Genomic DNA, 22,056 nt, shown 5'->3' on the forward strand with positions numbered 1-22,056 from the left:
CTAGGAAAACCAGTATGTTTCTTTCAGGTCTAGGTGTCCTGATAGGACTACACTCTATGCTAGGAGTGCTAACTTTATCTGAAGGGGGCAGAGAGTAAATCTTTTCAGCTTTGCAGGCCATACTGTCTCTATCACAACTATTTAACTCTATGGGGTAAAAGCAACCATGGATAATACAGGAGTGAATGAGCATGACTGTGTTCCAATAAAGCTTCATTTATAAAAACAGGCACTGGACCAGATTTGGTCTGTGAACAAATTGTCAAACCCTGCTATGTTCTATTTCCTGAAATGGATGGGAGGAAGTCCTAAACATTGATCAATTCCCTTCCATCCTACAAACCTCACTGTTACAGGAATCCACTAGGACAAAGGAAGGCATGGATATCATTTGCTAAAAGGCTCATCATGACTTCCAGAAGGATGAATCCCTTTCCACCCCCTTATTCATATGTATCCAGGTCATTATATTGGAAATGTCTAGTTAGATATATTATGAGCCCCAAATAGCTAGGAATGTTGGGGACATTTTTAAAAATGGAACCGTGTACATGAATTCTGTGGTCCTATTATGAAATAGTAAACGTATTAAATAGTTGAACACAGAAATGGGATGTTCATAGAATATGTTGACAGGACAAAAAGTTGAAACTCTTGGCAGAAAACCAAAATCAATATCAGAGCCAAGCAAATACTGAGTGCAGAGCCCTATTGGGAAAGCCTGAAGACCGGCCATTTTTCAATGACAAGAAACACCCTCAGCTCCAGAACCACGGAAGCAAATGTGCTTTCAGGTAGAGAATTTCTATTATTCTGATTGTTTCCAAATAGTTTTTTTTTTATTAAGCATTGTTTTTACTTTATAAAGCAACTATTAGTTGACATTCTAATTTCCTGTGTATTTAGAGAATGTAGAAGGAACTGATGCTCTTATATATGGAAACATATAGGTGCAAGATATTTTTCAATCAAAGAGAACATTGATTAAAAATTTTAAAACAGGCTTGAATATTTTGAATATCTTTCCTTAGGGATTTTGGACAGATACCATTGCCATGGTTTACAATAATTTTCCTTTTGCTCAAATCAAGAGGTTTCACAAATGTTTAATTTCTCTCTACCAATTCCCTTCCCATAATTGCTAAGAACATAGGTGCCAAATGGACAGTAAACACAACAGTAATCTAGAGGTCTCAATTTGTTTCTCATGCCAAGTCCTTGGGCATAAAATGTTCAGAAAACCATTGCTTTCTATACTGATAATTGTGTGCTTAGATTTGCTATCCAGACATTTACAAGAAAATCTGTACTACCTTAAATTAAGACCCGTGTTAAATATGATCTATAAACAGCAGAGTTATGTGCCTGTTGCTTTCTCTTTTAGGATGATTGCACTCAGGCAAGCAGCTTACTTCACTTGCTTGTTTGCTACAGTTTCCTGTGGTGAGTAGATTATCTCTAAGAGGCAAAGTTAAGGGTGAGGGGGAGAGTAGTTAAGCAAGATATCTGACCCTCAGAACACATATCCTTTTAAGGTTCAGCACCAGCTACCAATTGGCAGATATATCATCCTAGACACCCAGAAGGAGGGGCCCAGAAATGAGAAGATCTTGGCAGGTGTCAACAGAAACTCCTGTTTAGAAAAGACTCTCTACAAAGCAGATCTTAAAACAATCAGCCCTCTATTTTTATTATCAATATTAAAAAATCAACTTTATCTGAATCAGAAGAGTGCTAGGTATTTTATAGCATCTGGGTCCAACCCAAGTATGATAATATGTACTCAGTACATACGTTTATTGTTTTAGACTTCTGGGGAATCATTTCAGAAAAGAAAGTACCTAGTTTATATTTAATTTAGGAAGTCATCCATTTGAATAGTTTTGCGTTTCACCATCAGGCTTTGATCTTATTTCTCTTTCTATCCATTAAAATTTCACAGAATAGGAATGATTTTAGACACTGTTTTTCATTAATCATTGCAGAATGGAGTTTTCAGGATGCCACCATTATGGGTGGTTTCTGAGTCTTTGTTGACTTAAGAAGACCACATCACAACAATGTTTATGGCTAAGACAAACACTTCCAGGTGTCTAGGGTAAGGATTACATTTGGCAAAAAATATAAATTCTTAAGAAATAAATTTTTTTCCCCTAAACCAAACTCCCCTCCATCTGTCCCCTCATTCCAAATTGCTCTTCAGAGCCATAATCATTACTACATACAAATACATTGAATGCTGAGGAGTAGAAGCCAGAGATGCTGTGAACCATGGTCACTTCAATTTTATTACTTTTGAAAAAAATTATGATCATGCTAGGGAAATTAGAGGTGCAAATTAGAGGTGCAAATGAGAAAATACCTGTCGTCTGTAGTCTTATAATACAGAGACAGCCTTTGTTCAAAATAACTTTTTCAGATATTTTTCTGCATGTGTCTTTACACACTCAACAAAGATGTTATTAGATACTTTTTTTGTAACTTATGCTTCCCATTTATAGTGATCTTTCATGCAGATAAATATTTATCATGTTTTTGGAGCTTAATATTCTTCTCTATCCATGGTATTTTTGTATGTGCATTCTTATATACATGCTTATTTCTGTAGGAAAATTTTTTTGGAAATTAAAACACCAGATATAGTAAAGGTGTGCATATTTTTGAAGGTTTTATGATATATATCATCAAATTATCTTCCAGAAAAGTTGTTCCCATGTTAGAAGACAGGGAGAAACCAAGCTAAGATCGCATTTGAGGGAAAATAATTTATGTACAAATTATTATGGTTCAGCATGATAAATGAAAATCAACCAAGTATTTTTATGCATAAGTACCCATAAAATAATTTTAACATCACACATCACACCCTAATATATTACTGTTTCAGGAGTTCCCTGGCTGTCCAGTGGTTAGGACTCTGTGCTTCCACTGCAGGGACATGGGTTCGATCCCTGGTCAGGAAACTAAGATCCCACACACCATACAGCAGGTATATTTCATCCTGCTTCTGCATTTAGTCACATCATTAGATCTTTGGGTATTCCATGGACAAAGTAAGAAGGTTTAGAACGCAGATACATTTCTTTTGAAATTATTATTTCTTCCAAATTAATGTGCCTTTTTTCAATGATTCTGTCACAGGATGCTTGACTCAACTATATAGCAACACCTTCTTCAGAGGTGGGGATGTATCTGCCATGTACACCCCGGATGCCCAATACTGTCAGATGATGTGCACCTTCCATCCGAGGTGCTTGCTATTTAGTTTTCTTCCTGCAAATTCAACCAGTGACGCAGACAAAAGGTAAAAGTTGATATTTCTTTATTGGAGAAACCAGTTATTTTTCAAAATGGAATCAGTTGTGTGCACCACATAGCGAGGTTTTATTTCTAAATGGCCAGCTTCATCGGAATCACCCTGCGTAGTTCTTATCTAAGCAGATTCTTAGGCTCAAGCCCAGACCTATCAAACCTAAGTCTCTTGGGCCTGGAAATCTGCATTTTAAACAATGACCTCATTCAATTAGAGCCATAGAAGGCAGTCTTTTCCTATCCAAGACCTCAAGGAAAACACTTGAAAATGATTGAGTTACGAGATTATCTCAAGAAAGGGTCTAATAACAGGTGAATATTTCACCTGAACAAGAAAGCTATTTACTGTCTGACGCATGATCACACTCGTGGATAGCATAGTTCTTAACTATAGAAGGCAAGCATTTTGTTGAGAAAATAATTAAAATACAGATCTTGTAACCTTGGGAGAAGGTAGGTCTGAATGATGCCTATAATGAGACAGTTTGAGCACCTATAGTATGCATGGTATGTGTATGCCTGCACGTCCATGCATAGGTGTGTGTGTGTGTGTATGTGTGTGTGTGTGTGTGTGCACGCATGTGTGAACATGAATATTTATTATTAACTGGTAATTTGGCAAACTACGAGTATTTGAAAAGTAGTTGGTAATGAAAAGTCTTATTCAGTCATAAAGTTGCTCAAGTACGGCCATAGTTTTATTATAATTTTCTTTAATTTTGATCAAATATCCAGAATGAATGTTTTTTCCTTGTTCCCATTTCCATATCCATAATTCTTTTCCTTTATCTTTATTTGAATTAAAAACTAGGAATTAGACTATCATTCCCTGATTCTCCAAGGGAAGTGAAAGTGAAAATGTTAGTCGTGTGGTTGTGTCTGACTCTTTGTGACCCCATGGACTGTAGCCTACCGGACTCCTCTGTCCATGGAATTATCCCAGACAAGAATACTGGAGTGGGTAACCATTCCCTTCTCCAGGTGATCTTCCCGACCTAGGGACCGAACCCAGGTCTCCTGCACTGCAAGCGGATTCCTTACCATCTGAGCCACCAGGGAAGCCCTCTACAGGGAAACTTGTGTAGCAAACCTAGACTGTATGTTAGAGGCAGCAACTTTTCACTTAAAAAGTTGGATTAGGTTCTAGAATCCTTTTAAATAAGAAAATTACATTAAAGTTGACATTAAAGACAGAATGAAGTTTTTTAGCAGGTGTGGACTGTAAGGAATTAGTAATCAGGATAAATACCAAATATAGATGCAAATCTCATGACTGATTTAATTTCTTAAGTGAATGAAAATATTTATAACAACAATCACCAGCTGGGAACATAATTCCCACAAAGTTTGGGAATGTAGGAAGAATCATTCCCTCTTTGTTTGAAATAAAGGAGAACAATGCTTAAGTTAGATATTACAAAGATTGTTAGGTATTAAGGAATTGCCTCTCAGAATGTTTTTCCCAGCAGGAGTCAGGCATGCTGTATTATTTTCCTTATTTCTGGCTGTATTCATGAGTGCATAGAAATGCTAGACATTTCCTCAATGTGTGTTTATCATTCTACTTCTTATTAAGCTACTTTTTAAAAATAGGTTTGGTTGCTTCTTGAAGGACAGTGTTACAGGAACCCTGCCGAGAGTGTCACGGACAGGTGCAATTTCGGGACATTCCCTAAAGCAATGTGGTCATCAAATTAGTGGTAAGGTGTGGATTTCTGAGCTCAGTTTGAATGGACAGTGGGTCTACCTTAGAACAGCTTCTGCTCAAACTCTGTAGCACCATGCACTTTTGGAATGGAAAACTTAGAAAGATAACAGAGATGGGGTTGTATACTGGACACACCCTCTTATCTTCATCAGTCATCTCATACTTGAGGAGCCTCCATTGTTTATGAGGTTGGCATTTTGTGTAAGATGTACAAAAAGTAAATACACAGCTGAACAATAGTCTGCCTTTGATTCTCAAACAGAAACAGACCCACAAAGAACAAACTTAACCGTTACTAATGGAGAAGGATGGGGGGAGGGGTAGATTGGGAGTTTGGGATGGACATGTACACACTGCTATATTTAAATAGATAACCAACAAGGACCTACTGTATACCACAGGGAACTCTGCTCAATATTCTATAATAACCTATATGGGAAAGGAATCTGAAAGAGAATGGATACACGTGTATGTGTAACTGAATCAACTGGCTGTGCCTGAAACCAACACAAGATTTTAAATCAGCTAAGTCCACTATAAAATTAAAAAAAAAAAAGCTACCTAGCCCAAATTGATGATTCACTTCCAGAAGGGAAGCTAACTGAATTTGCTCTATGTGTTTTATTTGGGCAGCTTGCCACCGAAGCATTTATAAAGGAATTGATATGAGAGGAGTCAATTTCAATGTATCTAAGGTGAAAAGTGCTGAAGAATGCCAAGAAAGGTGCACCAACAACATTCACTGCCAGTTTTTCACATATGCCACAAAAACCTTCTTCAATGCAGAGTACCGGTGAGTAAAATTCAGTGTCTGTTCTTTCTGATGGTGTTTTCAGAAACATAACCTTTTTCTCTTCATAACCATTTTTCCCCCAACTGAAAATCAGAGAAAGTTTTTAGGTCTAATCAGTCTTCTTAATCTTAAAGAGAATAAGAATATTCTTAAAGAGATGGGAATACCAGACCACCTTACCAGCCCATGAGAAACCTGTTTTGCAGGTCAAGAAGCAACAATTAGAACTGGACATGGAATAATGGACTGGTTCAAAATTGGGAAAGAAGTATGTTAAGGCTATATATTGTCATCCTGCTTATTTAACTTATATGCAGAGTACATCATGCAAAATGCCAGGCTAGATGAATCACAAGCTGGAATCAAGATTTCCAGCAGAAATATCAACAGCTTCAGATACACAGATGATACCACTTTAATGGCATGAAAAGGAACTAAAGAGCCTCTTGATGAAGGTGAAAGAGAAGAGTGAAAAAGCTGGGTTAAAACTCAACATTCAAAAAATATATCATGTTATCTGGTCCTATCACTTCATGGCAAATAGATGGGGAAAATGTGTAAACAGTGTCAGAATTCATTTTCTTGGGCTCCAAAATCAATGTGGACAGTGACTGCAGCCACAAAATTAAAAGACGCTTGCTCCTTGGAAGAATAGCTGTGTCAAACCTAGACAGTGTTTTAAAAAGCAGAGACATCACTTTGCTGATAAAGGTCCATATAGTCAAACCCATGGTTTTTGTAGTAGTCATGTACAGATGTGAGAGTTGGACCATAAAGAAGGCTGAGCACCAAAGAATTGATGCTTTTGAACTGTGGTGTTGGAGAAGACTCTTGAGAGTCACTGGGACAGCAAGATCAAACCATTAAATCCTAAAGGAAATCAACCTTGAATATTCATTGGAAGGACTGATGCTGAAGCTGAAGTTCCAATATTTTGGCCATCTGATTTAAAGAGCTGACTCAGTGGAAAAACCCCTGATGCTGGGAAAAACTGAGGGCAAGAGGAGAAGGGGGAAACAGAGGGTAAGATGGTTGGATGGTATCACTGACTCAATGGACATGAGTCTGAGCAAACTCAGAGAGATAGTGATGGACAGAGAAGCCTGGTGTGTGCAGTTCATGGGGTCGCAGAGTCAGACATGCCTTAGAAACTGAACAACAGTCTTATTATTTTATTCAACTTTGGCGTCATTTTTCCTGAAGAGAAAAATTTCCATTTGGTCTGCAAATACCCTGTGCTTGTAGGGTCAGGGTTCAGTAGAATAATGTCCCATAGAAGAACAGCTCCTACTGCAACCTCACCCTAACCTTCCCTCTAATAGAGGGGGAGATGTCTATTTGATGAATAACACAAATGCCTAACTCATTCATCACTGACGTCACTGTTCTGATTGCTTTGTTTATTTTCCACTGACCATGGATCATTTTCAACAAGGAATGGACTTCTGCAGGCACCTTGAAGTTTAGGAAGCAAAGTAACCTCTGTTTTTCACATTCAGGAACAACTGCCTATTAAAACACAGCCCACAGGGGACACCTACGAGTATAAAGGTGCTGACTGATGTGGAGTCTGGATTCTCATTGAAGGCGTGTGGAAACTCGAAAATTGGTAATCGTTATGACTCCTACTTCACTGTGTGGGCTTTTTCCCCAATGGCTCGGGGGTAAAGAATCTGCCTGAAATACAGGAGATGCACGAGGCCCGGGCTCGATCCCTGGGTCGTGACAACCCCCTGGAGAAGGGAATGCAACTCACTCCTGTATTTTTGCCTGGAGAACCCCATGGACAGAGGAGCCTGGCTGATTACAGTCCATGGGGTTGCAAAGAGTCAGGGACAACTTAGTGACTAAACAACTAACAGGGGAATGCTAGTCATTATGCTAAATACCTTGGCTTTGTAGAATAACGCACATTTGAATAATGTTCACATCAGTCAGTGAAACACTGTACCATAAGGAAGGTAACCAACCAGAAAGTTAATGAGGGCAGAAATTTATGCAGCCCTTCATTTGATTTGCACCACGGAGAATTAAGGGTTTCCCTTGTAGTTCAGATGGTAAAGAATCTGCCTGCGTTGCAGGAGATGCAGGAGACACAGGCTCAGTCTCTGAGTCGGGAAGATCCCCTGGAGAAGGAAATGGCAACTCACTCCAGTATTCTTGCCTGGAGAATCCCATGGACAGAGGAGCCTTGCGGGCTACATTCTGTGGGGTCACAAAGAGTTGGACATGACTGAGCGCACACACATACATGCATGCACACACACACACACACACATTTCACTGTGTGATTGTAGTAGGTAGAAAAAAAGAGCCTCCCAAAGACACCCACATCCTAATCTCTGGAATCTGTAAATCTGTTACCTTACAGGGCAAAAAAGGTTTGATTAAATATGTGATTATGTTAAAAACTTTGAGATTATTCTGGATTATATGGATAGACACAATGTAGTCACAAGGGTCCTGATAAAAGAAAGAGAGCAGAATGATCAGGGAGTCAGAGAGAGAGAGAGAGATTAGAAGAGGTTATACTTTTGACTTTGAAGGTGGAAGAAAGGTCCCTAAGTCAAGGAATGCAGGTGGCCTCTACAGTCTGGAAAAGGTAAGGACAAATGTTCTACAGAGATTCCCAAAGGACCAAAGCCCGGCCAGTAAGACCCATTTCTACAGAAGGAAATGGCAACCCACTCCACTATCCTTGTCTGGAAAAATCCCATGGACAGAGGAGCCAAGTGAGCTACAGTCCATGGGGTTGCAAAGAGTTAGACACTGATGAGTAAACACTACACATTATTCCCATTATGCAAGGACTAAACAACAAGGACAGAGACCCATTTCAGACTTCTCGACTTCTGACCTCCAGAACCGGGAGATAATACATTTGTGTTGTTTAAGCCACTAAGTTTGGGATAATTTTTTAAGCAGCCATAGGAAACTAGTACAGTGACATTGTAGAGAAAACTATATGGTCATTTCTTGGTGGTGTCTATTATCTAGTGAAAGGACTCTAGCATAATAAATCAATGAAACACTGTAATTTCAGATAAAGGGGTAAGTTTAATTGAAAGAGCCAGAAAATTTGCTAAGATATTCTCTCTTATTTAGCACATCAGCATGTCAATGATAACACGTTATTGAAACCAAGTTATCAATAGCTACCTCTATACAGTATCAAGTGGTGACTCTGTGCCAAGCCCTGATGGGGAGCTGGGCTAGGCTCCTGCCTTAGAAAACTGGGGAGTTGGCAGCAATGCCTCTCTTTTCCCATTGGTTCCCAGCCTCTCCCAACACACCTCCTCCATGGGGTGCTCTAGATTTATTGCTTCAAATTAAGTATTATTTATTTTTTTAATATTCACATTTGGTTCTTTTCTGTAGTTTAATTTCTGTATATTGATATTGTCTGGTGAGACATTGTTTTCATACTTCAGTCCTTTCTTTAAGATTTTTTTTGTGTGTGTGTGGACCATTTTTAGGGTCTTTATTGAATTTGTTACAATATTGCTTCTTTTTTATGTTTTGGGGCTTTTTTTTTTTCTGGCCATGAGGCATGTGGGATCTTAGCTTGCCTACCAGGAATCAAACCCACATCCTCCGCATTGGAAGGCGAAATCTTAACCATTGGACCAACAGGGAAGTTCCCTCTCCAGTTCTTTGGACATGCTTTCCTTTAGTTCTTTGAACATATTTAAAATAGCTGATGTAAAAGTCTTGGTATAGTAAATCCAATGTTTGTGCTCCCTCAGTGATGGTTTATATTGACCTTCACTTCTGTGGATGGGCCATATTTCCTTGTTTCTTGACATGTCTCATGATTTTTTTGTAAAAAAAAAAAAAAAATTAGACTTTTTAAGTACAAGCACGTGACAAACTCGACATCAAATTCCCGCCTTCCTCAGAGTTTATTGTTGTTGTTACTATTTTGTGTTGCTGTTTGTTTGGGGACTTCCCTGAGCTAACTGTGTACAGTGTTCAGTCTGTTGTGATGTGACCACGGATGTCTGTGCTCAGCTTCCTCCACAGTTTTCTAATGATAGGCCAGAAGTTTCCTTGGGTGCCTTGAAGTAGTGAGTTTGCCAGCCTTGGACAAGGGGCTTTTGGTGAGACTTAGGGCATGCATTTCACTGCCCGGCCCTGGCCTCTACTTTCTGCTGCCACAGAGCTCATGGAGGTCAAAGTCAGTCCCCGGTGAGGGCTCGGGGCTTTCCCAGATCTCTTATGGACATGTGCAGAGCCTCTGTCATGCACACAATCAGCTCCATACAAGCGTATGGCTTTCCGGATTCCCAGGGGTATCTCAGAGATTTTCAAACTCTCCTTGGTTTTCCTTCTAAAATTCTCATTGGCTTGTGGTATGCCCCTGTTATTACTCCTCACTTACACAGCTATGATGTTGTATAATAGTCACAATCCTTTCTTTTTTTTTTTTTTGACAAATATTTTCAAGGAAAAGGCTGTTAACACTGAGAAAGTTCTGAATCAGGTCAAAGAAACTCAGTCCTTGGGAGTGGGGTTTTCCTGAGAACCTCCAGTCAAATAATGGCAGTTATCTGGGGACAGGGCTTGAGCGTAGCTCCAGCTCTGTTCTGGCCCCTCCTGAGGCTGTTAGGCTGCTGGTTTTCCCCATGACTGTGGGTATTTTCAAAGCTTCCATGGAGCTGTAGAGAGGGGATGACAGGGAAAGTTAAAACCTCACAGAACTCAGGGTTCTTGCTGAGATTTGGCTGTTGTTCTTGGATTAAAAACTCCCTGGGTTTTTATAAGCCTTTGGTTCATTTCTAGAGTTCTGAAATGACATTAATTTTGACAGTCTGGCCAATGCTCTTGTTTCTTTCTTTTTTTTTTTTTAATGGAGGAAAGGGTTTTGGAAGGTCTTTACTCTGTCATTCCTACTGACATCTTGTAGTGCCTTTGACAAACAAAACAGAAGAAAACGAAACTAGCTTAAAAAACAACATGGTCTTTGAAACATAGTTAGTCCCTGTTCTTTTGTCATCTGGACGGGTCAGACTGTGACTGCACTTTGTACTCAGCAATGTGATCCATATTTTGTTTGCAGCAACAGACACGTCAAAAGAGAGTAACCAAGATCCTGAGATATCTAGAAACATAGGAAAATAAGACACCATTAAAGAAACAGATTAGACATTTAACCTGAAAAAGTCAGAATGACTGTTTTAAATTTTTGTTTTTGAAGAATGGTCATTGGGAAAAGGATTAGACTAATCTGCGTGGTTTCATAAAATAGATACTACTATGATGAAAATAAAAAAATTCTGACTCCTAGAATGGTCCAGAAGTGAGGTAGTCATGAGGTAGTTAGCTCCTTGTCATTATAAACGTCTGAAATAAAGGTTGAACTACTTGAGAGGATGCAGTTGTAGGTAGACAAGGAATCCCAAAAATTCTCTTACAGCTTAAAGTCTGATTTTTTTTTAAAAAGATTAAATTAGTTGAGGTCTAATTTCCTAAACTTCCCATCTGAAGATATTATGTGTGGCAGGCACACTCTCTTGATCCAACTATGTTCATTTAAATTTGGATTCTTTTTGTATTTCTCATAATTGCTACCATTATTCTTTAAGCTTACATAATTTTAATAGAATTTGTTTTTGTTGTTCAGTGGATGAATCATGTCCAAATCTTTGCAATCCCATGGACTGCAGCACACCAGGTTTCCTTGTCTTTCACTAGCTCCTGGAGCTTGCTCAAATTCATGTCCACTGAGTCGATAATGCTATACAACCATCTCATCCTCTGCCACACTCTTCTCCTTTTGCCTTCAAACTTTCCTAGCATCAGGGCCTTTTCCAATGAGTCAGCTCTTTGTATCAAGTGGCCAAAGTATTGAAGTTTCAGTTTCAGCATCAGTCCTTCCAATGAATATTTGGGGTTGATTTCCTTTATGATTGACTGGTTTGTTCTCCTTGCAGTCAAAGGGACTCCCAAGAGTCTGCTCCAGCACCACAATTCAAAAGCATCAATTTTTCAGCACTCAGCCTTCTTTATGGCCCACCTCTCACATCCATACATGACTAATGGAAAAACCATAGCTTTGACTATACAGACCTTTGCTGGCAAACTGATGTCTTTGCTTTTTAATAGGCTGTCTAGGTTTGTCATAACTTTCCTTCCAAATGTCCAACTCTGTGACCCCATGGACTATAGCCTGCCAGACTCCTCTATCCATGTGACTTCCCAGGCAAGACTACTGGAGTGGATTGCCATTTCCTCCTCCAGGGTGTCTTCTTGACTCAAGGATCTAACCTGTGACTCCGGTTGTGGCTCCTGCATTGCAGGCAGATTCTTTACCACTTAACCACCTGGGAGGCCCTAGTAGATTTTTAAAGTGAAAGTGATAGTCTCTCAGTTGTGTCTGACTCTTTGCGACCCCATGGACTATACAGTCCATAGAATTCTCTAGGCCAGAATACTGGAGCGAGTAGCCTTTCCCTTCTCCAAGGGATCTTCCCAACCCAGGGTTCGAACCCAGGTCTCCCGCATTGCAGGCTGATTCTTTACCAGCTGAGCCACAAGGGAAGTCCAAGAATACTGGAGTGGGTAGCTTATCCCTTCTCCAGTGGATTTTCCTGACCCAGGAAATGAAATACTTTATGTGTTATCAAATTGAGTAAATTGAGTAAATAATAAGAACATAAGTAAAAGTATAATTGAGATATAATTATGTTATGGAAAAAGAAAGTGGATTTCCTCTTGATCTAATTTCAATGGGTACATGGCATTTTTGTTAGAAATTCAGGTTTTTGTTGATCTCTTTATTAAAATTTTTTCAGAATATTCAGGAAAATATAACAAAACGTCATGTTCCTAAGGCCTAAATCTCAGGGTCAGGGAAATATAAAGAATATATAAACACAAGCTGAGCAGCATAGGTATTTTGTACTGAGTAGGATAAATCACAGTTTAAGACATTTTATTTCTCTAACGTGGGAATCTGTCTTTTATCAGATTGAGACCAATTTTTTCTTCTCCCAAATGGCAAACAACAAGCTTGGGGATGTTTCAACAGACATTTTTTTCACTACGGATGTGCAGTTCTACGAACAAAAATAACAGTCATAGTTTCCTTAGTTATGATGACGAAGTACAAGCATATGTAGCCTTGTGACATGTACATCTTCCCCTGGGGGTTCACAGGCTGCCGCATGGACATTTTCCAACATCGTGCATTTTCAGATGTGGATGTTGCCAGAATTATCGCACCAGATGCTTTTGTGTGTCGAACCATCTGTACCTATCACCCCGGCTGCCTTTTCTTCACATTCTATACAAATGCATGGAAGAATGACTCACAGAGGTCAGTAGGCATGTGTCACGTTTGCTACTGTCTTGACATCATTTTAATTTTGTCCTTTGAGTTTTTCCTAAGTTTTGTTCATTTCCCTCGAAACACTTGAACTCATAGAATGAACTTATGGTTACCAGAGGGGAAGGTGGTCGGGGAGAGGGATAGTTTGAGAGTTTGGGGTGGACATGTACACGGTGCTATGTTTAAAATGGATAACCAACAAGGACCCACTGTACAGCACAGGGAAGTCTGCTCAATGCTATATGGCAGCCTGGATGGGAGAGGGGTTGGGGGATGAAGTATATATGTATATGTGTGGCTGAGTCCTTTTGCTGTCCACTTGAACCTATCACAACATTGCTAATTGGCTATACTCCAATATAAAATAAAATTTTTTTAAAAATTAAAAACAAAAATCACTTGAACTCAGTTTAAATAGGTGCTCTTCTACCAGGTGCAGATTAGTTAAGAGATTAGTGGACTTTCCTACCCATCTTCTCTTACTTAAACAGACCATCCAATCAATGAAACAATAGCCATGGATACCTTTCCTGCTAATCTTAATCTTTTGTATTAGCTTGAAGTAAACCACTCACTGGGAGCATATTCTTTAAGCTCCTTTATTCTGACCCCAGTGTTTCAGAAACTAGAGCCCTGTTTATCCTGATCAAGGTTCCGGTTCCAACTCTTGACCCTCAGATAACCTGTCCTTTTCTTTACACACAAGACGGAGCTAAGAGAAGGGTATCAGGTTATAATAGCATCAGCACTATAAATCCCCAGAATCTGTTCGTTCTTCTTCTTCATTTGTTTTTTTTAATTAGAAGGTAGAACTTTACCTTTCTCTTCTTTTCGGGCTATCTGGACCTGTAAGTTTTCTTCAGAGGGAGGTGTGGCTTCATTTACATTTAATCTCTGTAATTCATTCAAGTCCTGTAGTCTGATGTTCTTTAAAGGAAGGGAATTTCTCAGAAGAATAAAATTTGCAGGGGGGTGTTTTTTTTATATGAGGTGTTCCTGTATTTGCCTTTAATGGAGTTTTCTTTCTTTCTCTTGCTTGTTTTTGACAATAGAAATGTTTGTGTCCTTAAGACTTCCCAAAGTGGGAGCCCAAGTTCCCCTACTCCTCAGGAAAATGCCATCTCTGGATACAGCCTTCTAACCTGCAAACAAACTCTGCCTGGTAATGTGATTTGATTAAAAAAATATTACCCAAACTGTGATACATTTTATGATCTTCTAACAAGATTCAATGTTCCAGAAACTTGTGTACATGTGACTTATCATTTGCACTTTCTATCTTTCTTATGTTTGTCATAGGCACAGAGCCCTGCCACTCCAAAATTTACCCGCAAGTTGCTTTTGAAGGAGAAGAGCTGCATGTGACCTTCGTTAAAGGAGTGGATGATTGCCAAGAGACTTGTACAAAGATGATTCGCTGTCAGTTTTTTACTTATTCTTTATTCCCAGAAGACTGTAGAGGAGAAAAGTTAGTGAATGCTTATTTTTCAAAGACAGTTGGCAGATAATTTCCTGGGCTTTCATCCTCTGAGGTTTAATCTCATGCTGATCATCTTGTCTAGGTGTAAGTGTTCCTTACGCTTGTCTTTGGATGGCTCCCCAACTAACATTACTTATGGGACATGAGCAAGCTCTGGTTATTCTCTGAGGTTGTGTAAACGTGGGGACAGCCGTGGTGAGTAAATCTCACTTTTTTCATAAAACTGTAGAGGGATGTCTGAGTTGTTTAGATAGCTTTTTTAATCTTCTATAATGGAACTATGTGTTTTGTTCTCCTTAATGAAGGGGATTGTGATTCACCCCCCGATCCCAACCATTAACTTCAATGCTCTCTTTTTAGTCTGTACAGCAAAAAGGACACGCATTGTTGGAGGAACAGATGCTTCTTGGGGAGAGTGGCCCTGGCAGGTCAGCCTGCAAGTGAAGCTGAGAGCTCAGAGCCACCTGTGCGGAGGGTCAATCATTGGACGCCAGTGGGTCTTAACTGCTGCCCATTGCTTCGATGGGTAAGGTTTGGCTGCATCTTATCTGGAGTCGTATCTTGCCTCTTCGTTTTGAAGACTCTATAATCAATTTCTCCATCATCGTGTCAGTTTATTAATATCTATCACTCCACAAAGTTACAACAGCTTTTGGTGGTAAAAACTTTGAAGATTTTCTCTCTCAGCAACTTTCCCAGGTGACTCAGGGATAAAGAATCCTCCTCCCTCCAGGGAAGTTTCGATCCCTGGGTTGGGAAGACTCCCTGGAGGAGGAAATGGCAACCTGCTCCAGCATTTGTGGCTGGAAAATTCCAAGGACAGAGGAGTCTGGTAGGCTACAGTCCATGGGGTCACAGAGTTGGACATGACTGAGCATGCATGCATGCCATTGTTAACTGTAGTCACCATGCTATATATCACTAGAACTTATTTATCCTATAACTTTAAGTAATTTTAGACTTATTTTGCATATATCCATGTTTAAAGAGTTAATTTAAATTTTCACACTTCCCAAAATATAGATATAATTTAAATAGTGCTGAGGTTCCTCTCATTTGCACTATTAGAGGTGTTACATAAAAACTGGGTTTTCCTCTTGGCTGGATGTCAAGTCAAAAGATACAACGAAGCCAAAGATCGGGAGAAGGAAGGATTTATTATTGCAGCGAGTAAGGAGAAGACGGGATCTTTCCCAAAGCAGTTGTGTCCCCAAACAGCACAAGTGGAGAAGTTTTAAGCTAAGGGTACATGCATATTCTTGAAGGGCCTTGGGCTGAGTCCAGGCCTTAGCTGATTGAAGTCATGAGGGTCAGAAGAGGTCAACACCATCATGCCTTAGGTTCCAGTTGATCTGGTGGTTGAGTGCTTCTGGCTAATCTTTGCCATTGAAAGACAACTAGGAGTCTTTACAGCTGATCCATAATCTTTGCTATTGTTACTTTTCTTGCCTGTAATAGTCCTTCGTCTCTGCAATCTTTTATTCCCTTTAAGATCATTAATTACTGAGACCTATTCAAGGACAGGGCTTTCCTGTGGTTTAGCTATAAAGAATCTGCCTGCAATGCAAAAGACTGTAGGTTTGATCCCTGGATGGGGAGAATCCCCTGGAGGAGGTCATGGCAATCCATTCCAGTATTCTTGCCAGGAAAACCCTATGGACTGGCTGGCTATAGTCCATGAGGTTGCAAAAAGTCCAACACAATTGAATCAACTGAGCACATTCAAGGACTACCGTTGTGGCCCGGCTTAGATCACAGAATAGCTTAGGCTAAAAATGGTTTCTTTTATGTCAAGAAACTGTGCCTGGTTCTCTTTCTCTGGGAACCCCCTATCCTATCTGGTTACAGAGAGACTTGTATACAGTCATTCTTTCTTGCCAGTTCTGAATTTGATGCAAGTGATTGCTTTCAACTTCGTGAATGAAGCATGATTTTCTATGATAAACTGCGAGACATCCCCGGAACACAGTTTCTCTCAGAAAGAGACAGCAACATTCTTGTATATTCACTTACAGAAAACACGACATAATTATGCAATTTCTAATACTTTAAACTAAATCTTCAGAGTTCAGCACTGCTGCTGTTGGTGCTAAATTGCAAGGAGGAGAAATTAGGTATGTTAACATACATTATATGTAGTATTTTCTTCCCAGTTCTTTTTGAAAGGTGAAGTGAAAGGAGAAAAGAGCAATATCAAAGGCCAGTCTTTCTGGTTTCAAATCAGTTCTTATTTTTCCCTCCTAGGCTTCTCTTGTCAAATATTTGGCGCATTTATGGTGGCATTTTAAATCTGTCAGAGATAACGACAGAGACATATTTCTCACAAATCAAAGAGATCATTGTCCACCCAAATTATAAAGTCTCAGAAGGCAGTCATGACATTGCCATAATAAAACTTGAGGCTCCTTTGAATTTTACTGGTACGTACCATATTTAAGGTGACGTGTATAGCTGAATTGTAATGGTTTAAATATTCACATCAGTTTCAAGGAGGGGTCAGAATCTAAGGAGACTGTCTTTATTTTCTGGTTAGTGAAGTTGCAGGAAAGATGAGTATTGCCAGGAAAAATAATTTGAGACTTGACATAAAATGTCTTCTACTTAAGGGCCAAGATGTGTTACTTAGTTCTTTTAGGAAGGAATACAGCTGCATATTATACTATTGAAATAATAACAGACATGGAGGGGAGCATGACTTCCTTTGACAAGAGTAGCAGAATTAGCATTGCCTTGGGCATATGCATATCATATTAGGAGTATATGAGGGCAAGCACATTCAAATATTAATTTCCAGGTGAAACCTGAGTAGGGAAGAGACTGTTGGTCAAGGCAGTTCTGGGAGACAGTAGCTTTGTGGTTGGACGGGCTGCGTTTGGAGGTACAAATTCTTCACAGTTGCTGGATGCCCGCTGGGTCTGCTAAAGATTCTGTGACCTCAGGCAGGATGTTCTTGCCTCCTGTTACCCCCATGGGATTATTATTAAAATTCAGTTAATAAGCTAAAGTGCCTAAAAATCATGGTTAAAGCAGTGTAGACCCCTCTGCTATTACAATTAAGGGAATCATACACAAGAACTTGTAAAGGCTCTTGACAGTAAATTTGGGTTCGGAGTTTTAAAATTTAATCCAGAAAATTTAACACCAAAAATGACTGTGATGGTGAGACATTTTCTTGAGTCATTGACCTTAGGAACTGAGTGGAAAGTAAAAGGTGTATTCTATTTGGTGCTACTCTAGAGAAAGAGAATATCGGGGCAGGGACAGTATGTATATTTAAAGTCAATGTCCATTACTAAATCTAGCCAAACTCTAATGTAAAAATTCCCTTTCAGATTTGCAAAAAGCAATATGCCTACCTTCCAAAGATGATACAAAACCTGTTTACACTGACTGTTGGATAACTGGATGGGGCTTCACAGAGGAAAAAGGTACCACATGACATTTTATATGTTAAAACATACAGAGTGGATCTGTTTAATTGACCTCTAAAGTTATATCCAGATTCGTGATTTTTTCCCTAACTATTCATTCCCAGATATGTATTCAGTAATTCTTGAGAAGACAGAGTTTTGCTTGGTCCTGGAAAAATTCATAGAGTAATCTCTTAAGCATCTTAAGATCATTTGTTTGACTTCTCCTAAAGGATTGGTCCCATACAGGACTAACAACTTCCCCAAGCCCATCCTGTCCTCAGAATTAATAGAGTTCCCATCTCCCAAGGCCACTGTTATCCCTTGCATTAATGACCAGGAGTACAGGCAGACATGTCACCTCTCTTTCTGGAAGGCTTTTAAATCTTTTTTTTAAAAAACATATCCTTCCTATAACCCGGTAAAGCCTGTGAACCTTTTCTCTAATGATGCTTTTACACCCATAAAGAAAACACATAGGATTACAAAGAAAACCAATGAAACTGCAATTTACCAGAATACTTTGAAAATGGCAGTGTTAATAACTTAGTCATGTCAGACTCTTTGAGACCCCTTGGACTGTAGCCTGCCAGGTTCCTCTCTGTCCATGGGATTCTCCAGGCAAGAATACTAGAGTTGATTGCCATGTTCTCCTCCAGGGGATCTTCCTGACCCAGGGATCAAACCTGGGTCTCTTGCACTGCAGGTGGACTTTTTACCATCTGAGCCACCAGGGAAGACTTTATTTCTTAACAATTAATGTAAATCAACTTTATTATAAATTGTATAGCTCATTCCTGATAAATTGAGAACTATAGATTTTTTAAAACTTTTAAAAATTGCAGTATAGTTCTTTACAATGTTGTGTGAGTTGCTGGTGTATAGCAAAGCGAATCAGTTATATATATTATCCACTCTTAGATTCTTTGCCCATACAGATCATTGCGGAGTATTCAGCAGCATTGCCCGTACTATACAGTAGGTCCTTATTGGCTATCTATTTTATGTATAGTAGTGTGTATATGTAGATAACCAATAAGGACCTACTATACATATTGAGGGGCTTCCCAGGTGGCGTTAGGGGCAAAGAACCTACCTGCCAAGGCAGAAGACGCAAGAGACTAGAGTTGGATCCCCGGGTCAGGAAGATGCCCTGGAGGAGGACATGGAAACCCACTCCAGAATTCTTGCCTGGAGAATCCCATGGACAGAGGGGCCTGGCAGGCTATGGTCCATTGGGTCACTAAGAGTAGGACTCGACTGAGCGACTGAGCACACATATGTATACTTTTTCCAATTTTATTGAGATATAATTGACATAAATGACAGCATAAGTCTATGATGTACAGAATAATGTTTTGACTTATATATGTTGTGAAATGATCACTATTATAAATTTGGTTAGCATTCATCATCTATTGCAGATGCATGTGTGCAAAGTCACTTCAGTAGAGTCTGACTGTTTGCAACACTATGGACTGTAGCCCGCCAGGCTCCTCATCCATGGGATTCTCCAGGCAAGAATACTAGAGTGGGTTGCCACGTCCTCCTCCAGGAGATCTTCCCAACCCAGGGATCGAACCTGCATCTCTTATGTCTGCTATGTTGGCAGTCAGGTTCTTCACCACTAGCACCACCTAGGAAGCCCCTATTACAGATACAGACATACGAAAATATTTATATGAAGAAATGACCTTCATGGAAACTTCATCATTCTCATTTAAGACTGTAGTCTTACTTCTATATTTATTTTAATGCCTCCTTCTGGTGTTACCTCACAGGTAAAATCCAAAATACCCTACAAAAGGCAAATATTCCTTTGATATCAAATGAAGAATGCCAGAAAAGTTACAGAGATTATAAAATAACCAAACAGATGATCTGTGCTGGCTATAAAGAAGGAGGAAAAGATGCTTGCAAGGTAATGCATTGGAGTATGAAAAACACACAATAGGCCACTTGAGAAAAATCATTTCAAAATATGTTTTTCCAAGAGTAGTTCTCTATAGCTTTCTAAATGACTTGGAACCAAATAATCTGATAATTTCATAGAAAATCTTTAAAAAAACTGAATATACACCTATAATTTTTATATATTATCTGTCTCACAGCAGACATATGCCATCTTTAAGGGAAGACAATTGTGCAGACCATCATTGTGCTAAAATACAAGCATGTTAAGTTTATCTGTCTCACCTTAGGATGTGATGATGTGTTGGAATGAACAGAAAATGCCAACTATATACTGTTGAATTAGGTCACTTTTACCATGTCCAACAGCTCATGAGACCCATGAAATATCTGAAGAGCTATGAGAAACTGTTTGCATGGTGTGTGTGGTATGACTACATAATTTTAAAGGCACCTCCATCATAACCTTCTCTCATTTTGTTTTTTTCCACCCACTGTGACACAGGGTGATTCAGGCGGTCCCTTGGTTTGTCAACACGAAGAAACATGGCATTTAGTGGGCATCACTAGTTGGGGTGAAGGCTGTGCCCGCAGGGAACAACCAGGAGTCTACACCAAAGTTGCTGAGTACGTGGACTGGATTTTAGAGAAAACCCAGGACAGCCATGACCAGCCTTTGAGGAAGTAGCCAGCTTGAGAAGCTTCATAGACATGGGGAAGAGCTCCCCCTTGGAGTATTCGATTAACAACTTGCATTCAATTCACGTGCTGAACCTTGGGGTTTCTCATCTGCCAAAACCCTACCTCTTGTCCTTGTCGTAAAAGGAACAATGCATAGCGCTTTCAGCATTCAGTAATAATACTGTAATGGGAGAGAAAAACAACTGAGTATCTCTACAATTGTGTGTTATGAAATAAAAATGGCCAAAGAGTGTGATTAACGTGTTTTATTCTGATAGTGAAACAGAAGGGAGGACAAGTGACTCCAGGTTGTAGCACATTGCCTGGGATCATTCTAACCTTAGCACTGCCTCCAGAACTCAGGCTATCCCAGGGATAATAAATTCTTCTCTCAGCCTCACCTGCACGGTCATTCATACCCACTACTAACTGTCTCATTTGGGGTGAAGAGCCGGTGAGCTTGGATTTTGTTCTGCCAAGTGGAATGGAAGAAACCAGTGAAATATGCACTTTTTCAAGGAAGAGATGGGTTATCTGAACCTGGAAGATTAGCAGCGCAGCTTTCCCTGCAGGCTTCTTACCTTGGTTCCCTGGGCGTTGCCACAGGGCTCCAGACTGGCCCTGCAGGGGAGACCTGTGGGGCTGCAATTGTTTGGGTGCAGCTTCTGCCACAAGATCCTCATGTGGCCTTCATGAAAGGCAGGGGATCTGATTTGCTGGGGGCTCAGTGGGCTTCCCAGGTAGCTCTAGTGGTGAAGAACATGTCTGCCGATGCAGGAGACATAGGAGACACAGGTTTGATCTGTGGGTTGGGAAGATCCCCTGGAGGAGGGCTTCAAAACCCACTCCAGTATTCTTGCCTGGAGAATCCCATGGACAGAGGAGCCTGGCGGGCTACAGTCCATAGGGTTGCAAAGAGTTGGACACAACTGAAGTGACTTAGCACACATAGCAGATACTGGGTTCTGCAATAGTAACCCAAAGGCAGTAACAGGTAAATTCCTGGTGGTCAGAAGCAGTCCTGGAATGAGTATTAATTCTTATGCAACATAAATTCCAAACTTGTCAGTGACCAACCACCACAACTGATGTCAGGTAGTTATATTCCATTCCACCGAACTGACTTGACATTGACACAGAAATTGACCATTCACAATATACTGCGTAAATGAATTAGAAAAATAGAAAAGCAAAGTTCCTAAAAGAGGTTGAGCTGTTCCTTCTATGCTCACAAACACACTGAGAGGTAGATAGAACTAAAGATGGAGGCGACTGCCGGAAAGAAAACCACAAGGTCTGAGTTACTCATAAACCACACAGTAGGAAACTGAAGGGTTAAGGGCTTACTCCACAAATAAATTCCCCAGATTTTGTAATATCCGGCTGGATTCCCTGAAATGATTTAAAAAAAAACAAAACCCCACAACTTCA

At 39.8% G+C, this 22,056-nt stretch overlaps 1 protein-coding gene across 1 annotated transcript; it reads left to right on the forward strand.

Moving 5' to 3' along the window:
- Positions 1-733: 733 nt before the first annotated feature.
- LOC136176545 (plasma kallikrein-like) lies at positions 734-20,523 on the forward strand. Its single transcript, XM_065946896.1, is given in 14 exon segments — positions 734-794; positions 1,385-1,443; positions 3,142-3,304; positions 4,906-5,012; positions 5,654-5,813; positions 7,313-7,422; positions 12,972-13,131; positions 14,196-14,305; positions 14,443-14,611; positions 14,706-14,818; positions 14,984-15,149; positions 16,868-17,043; positions 17,956-18,051; positions 20,450-20,523. Coding segments are annotated over 13 exon segments (1,662 nt in total). The 5' UTR covers positions 734-794; position 1,385.
- The last annotated feature ends 1,533 nt before the right edge of the window (positions 20,524-22,056 follow it).

This window comes from Muntiacus reevesi, chromosome 10, assembly GCF_963930625.1.
Source record: "Muntiacus reevesi chromosome 10, mMunRee1.1, whole genome shotgun sequence".
Lineage (NCBI taxonomy): Eukaryota > Metazoa > Chordata > Mammalia > Artiodactyla > Cervidae > Muntiacus > Muntiacus reevesi.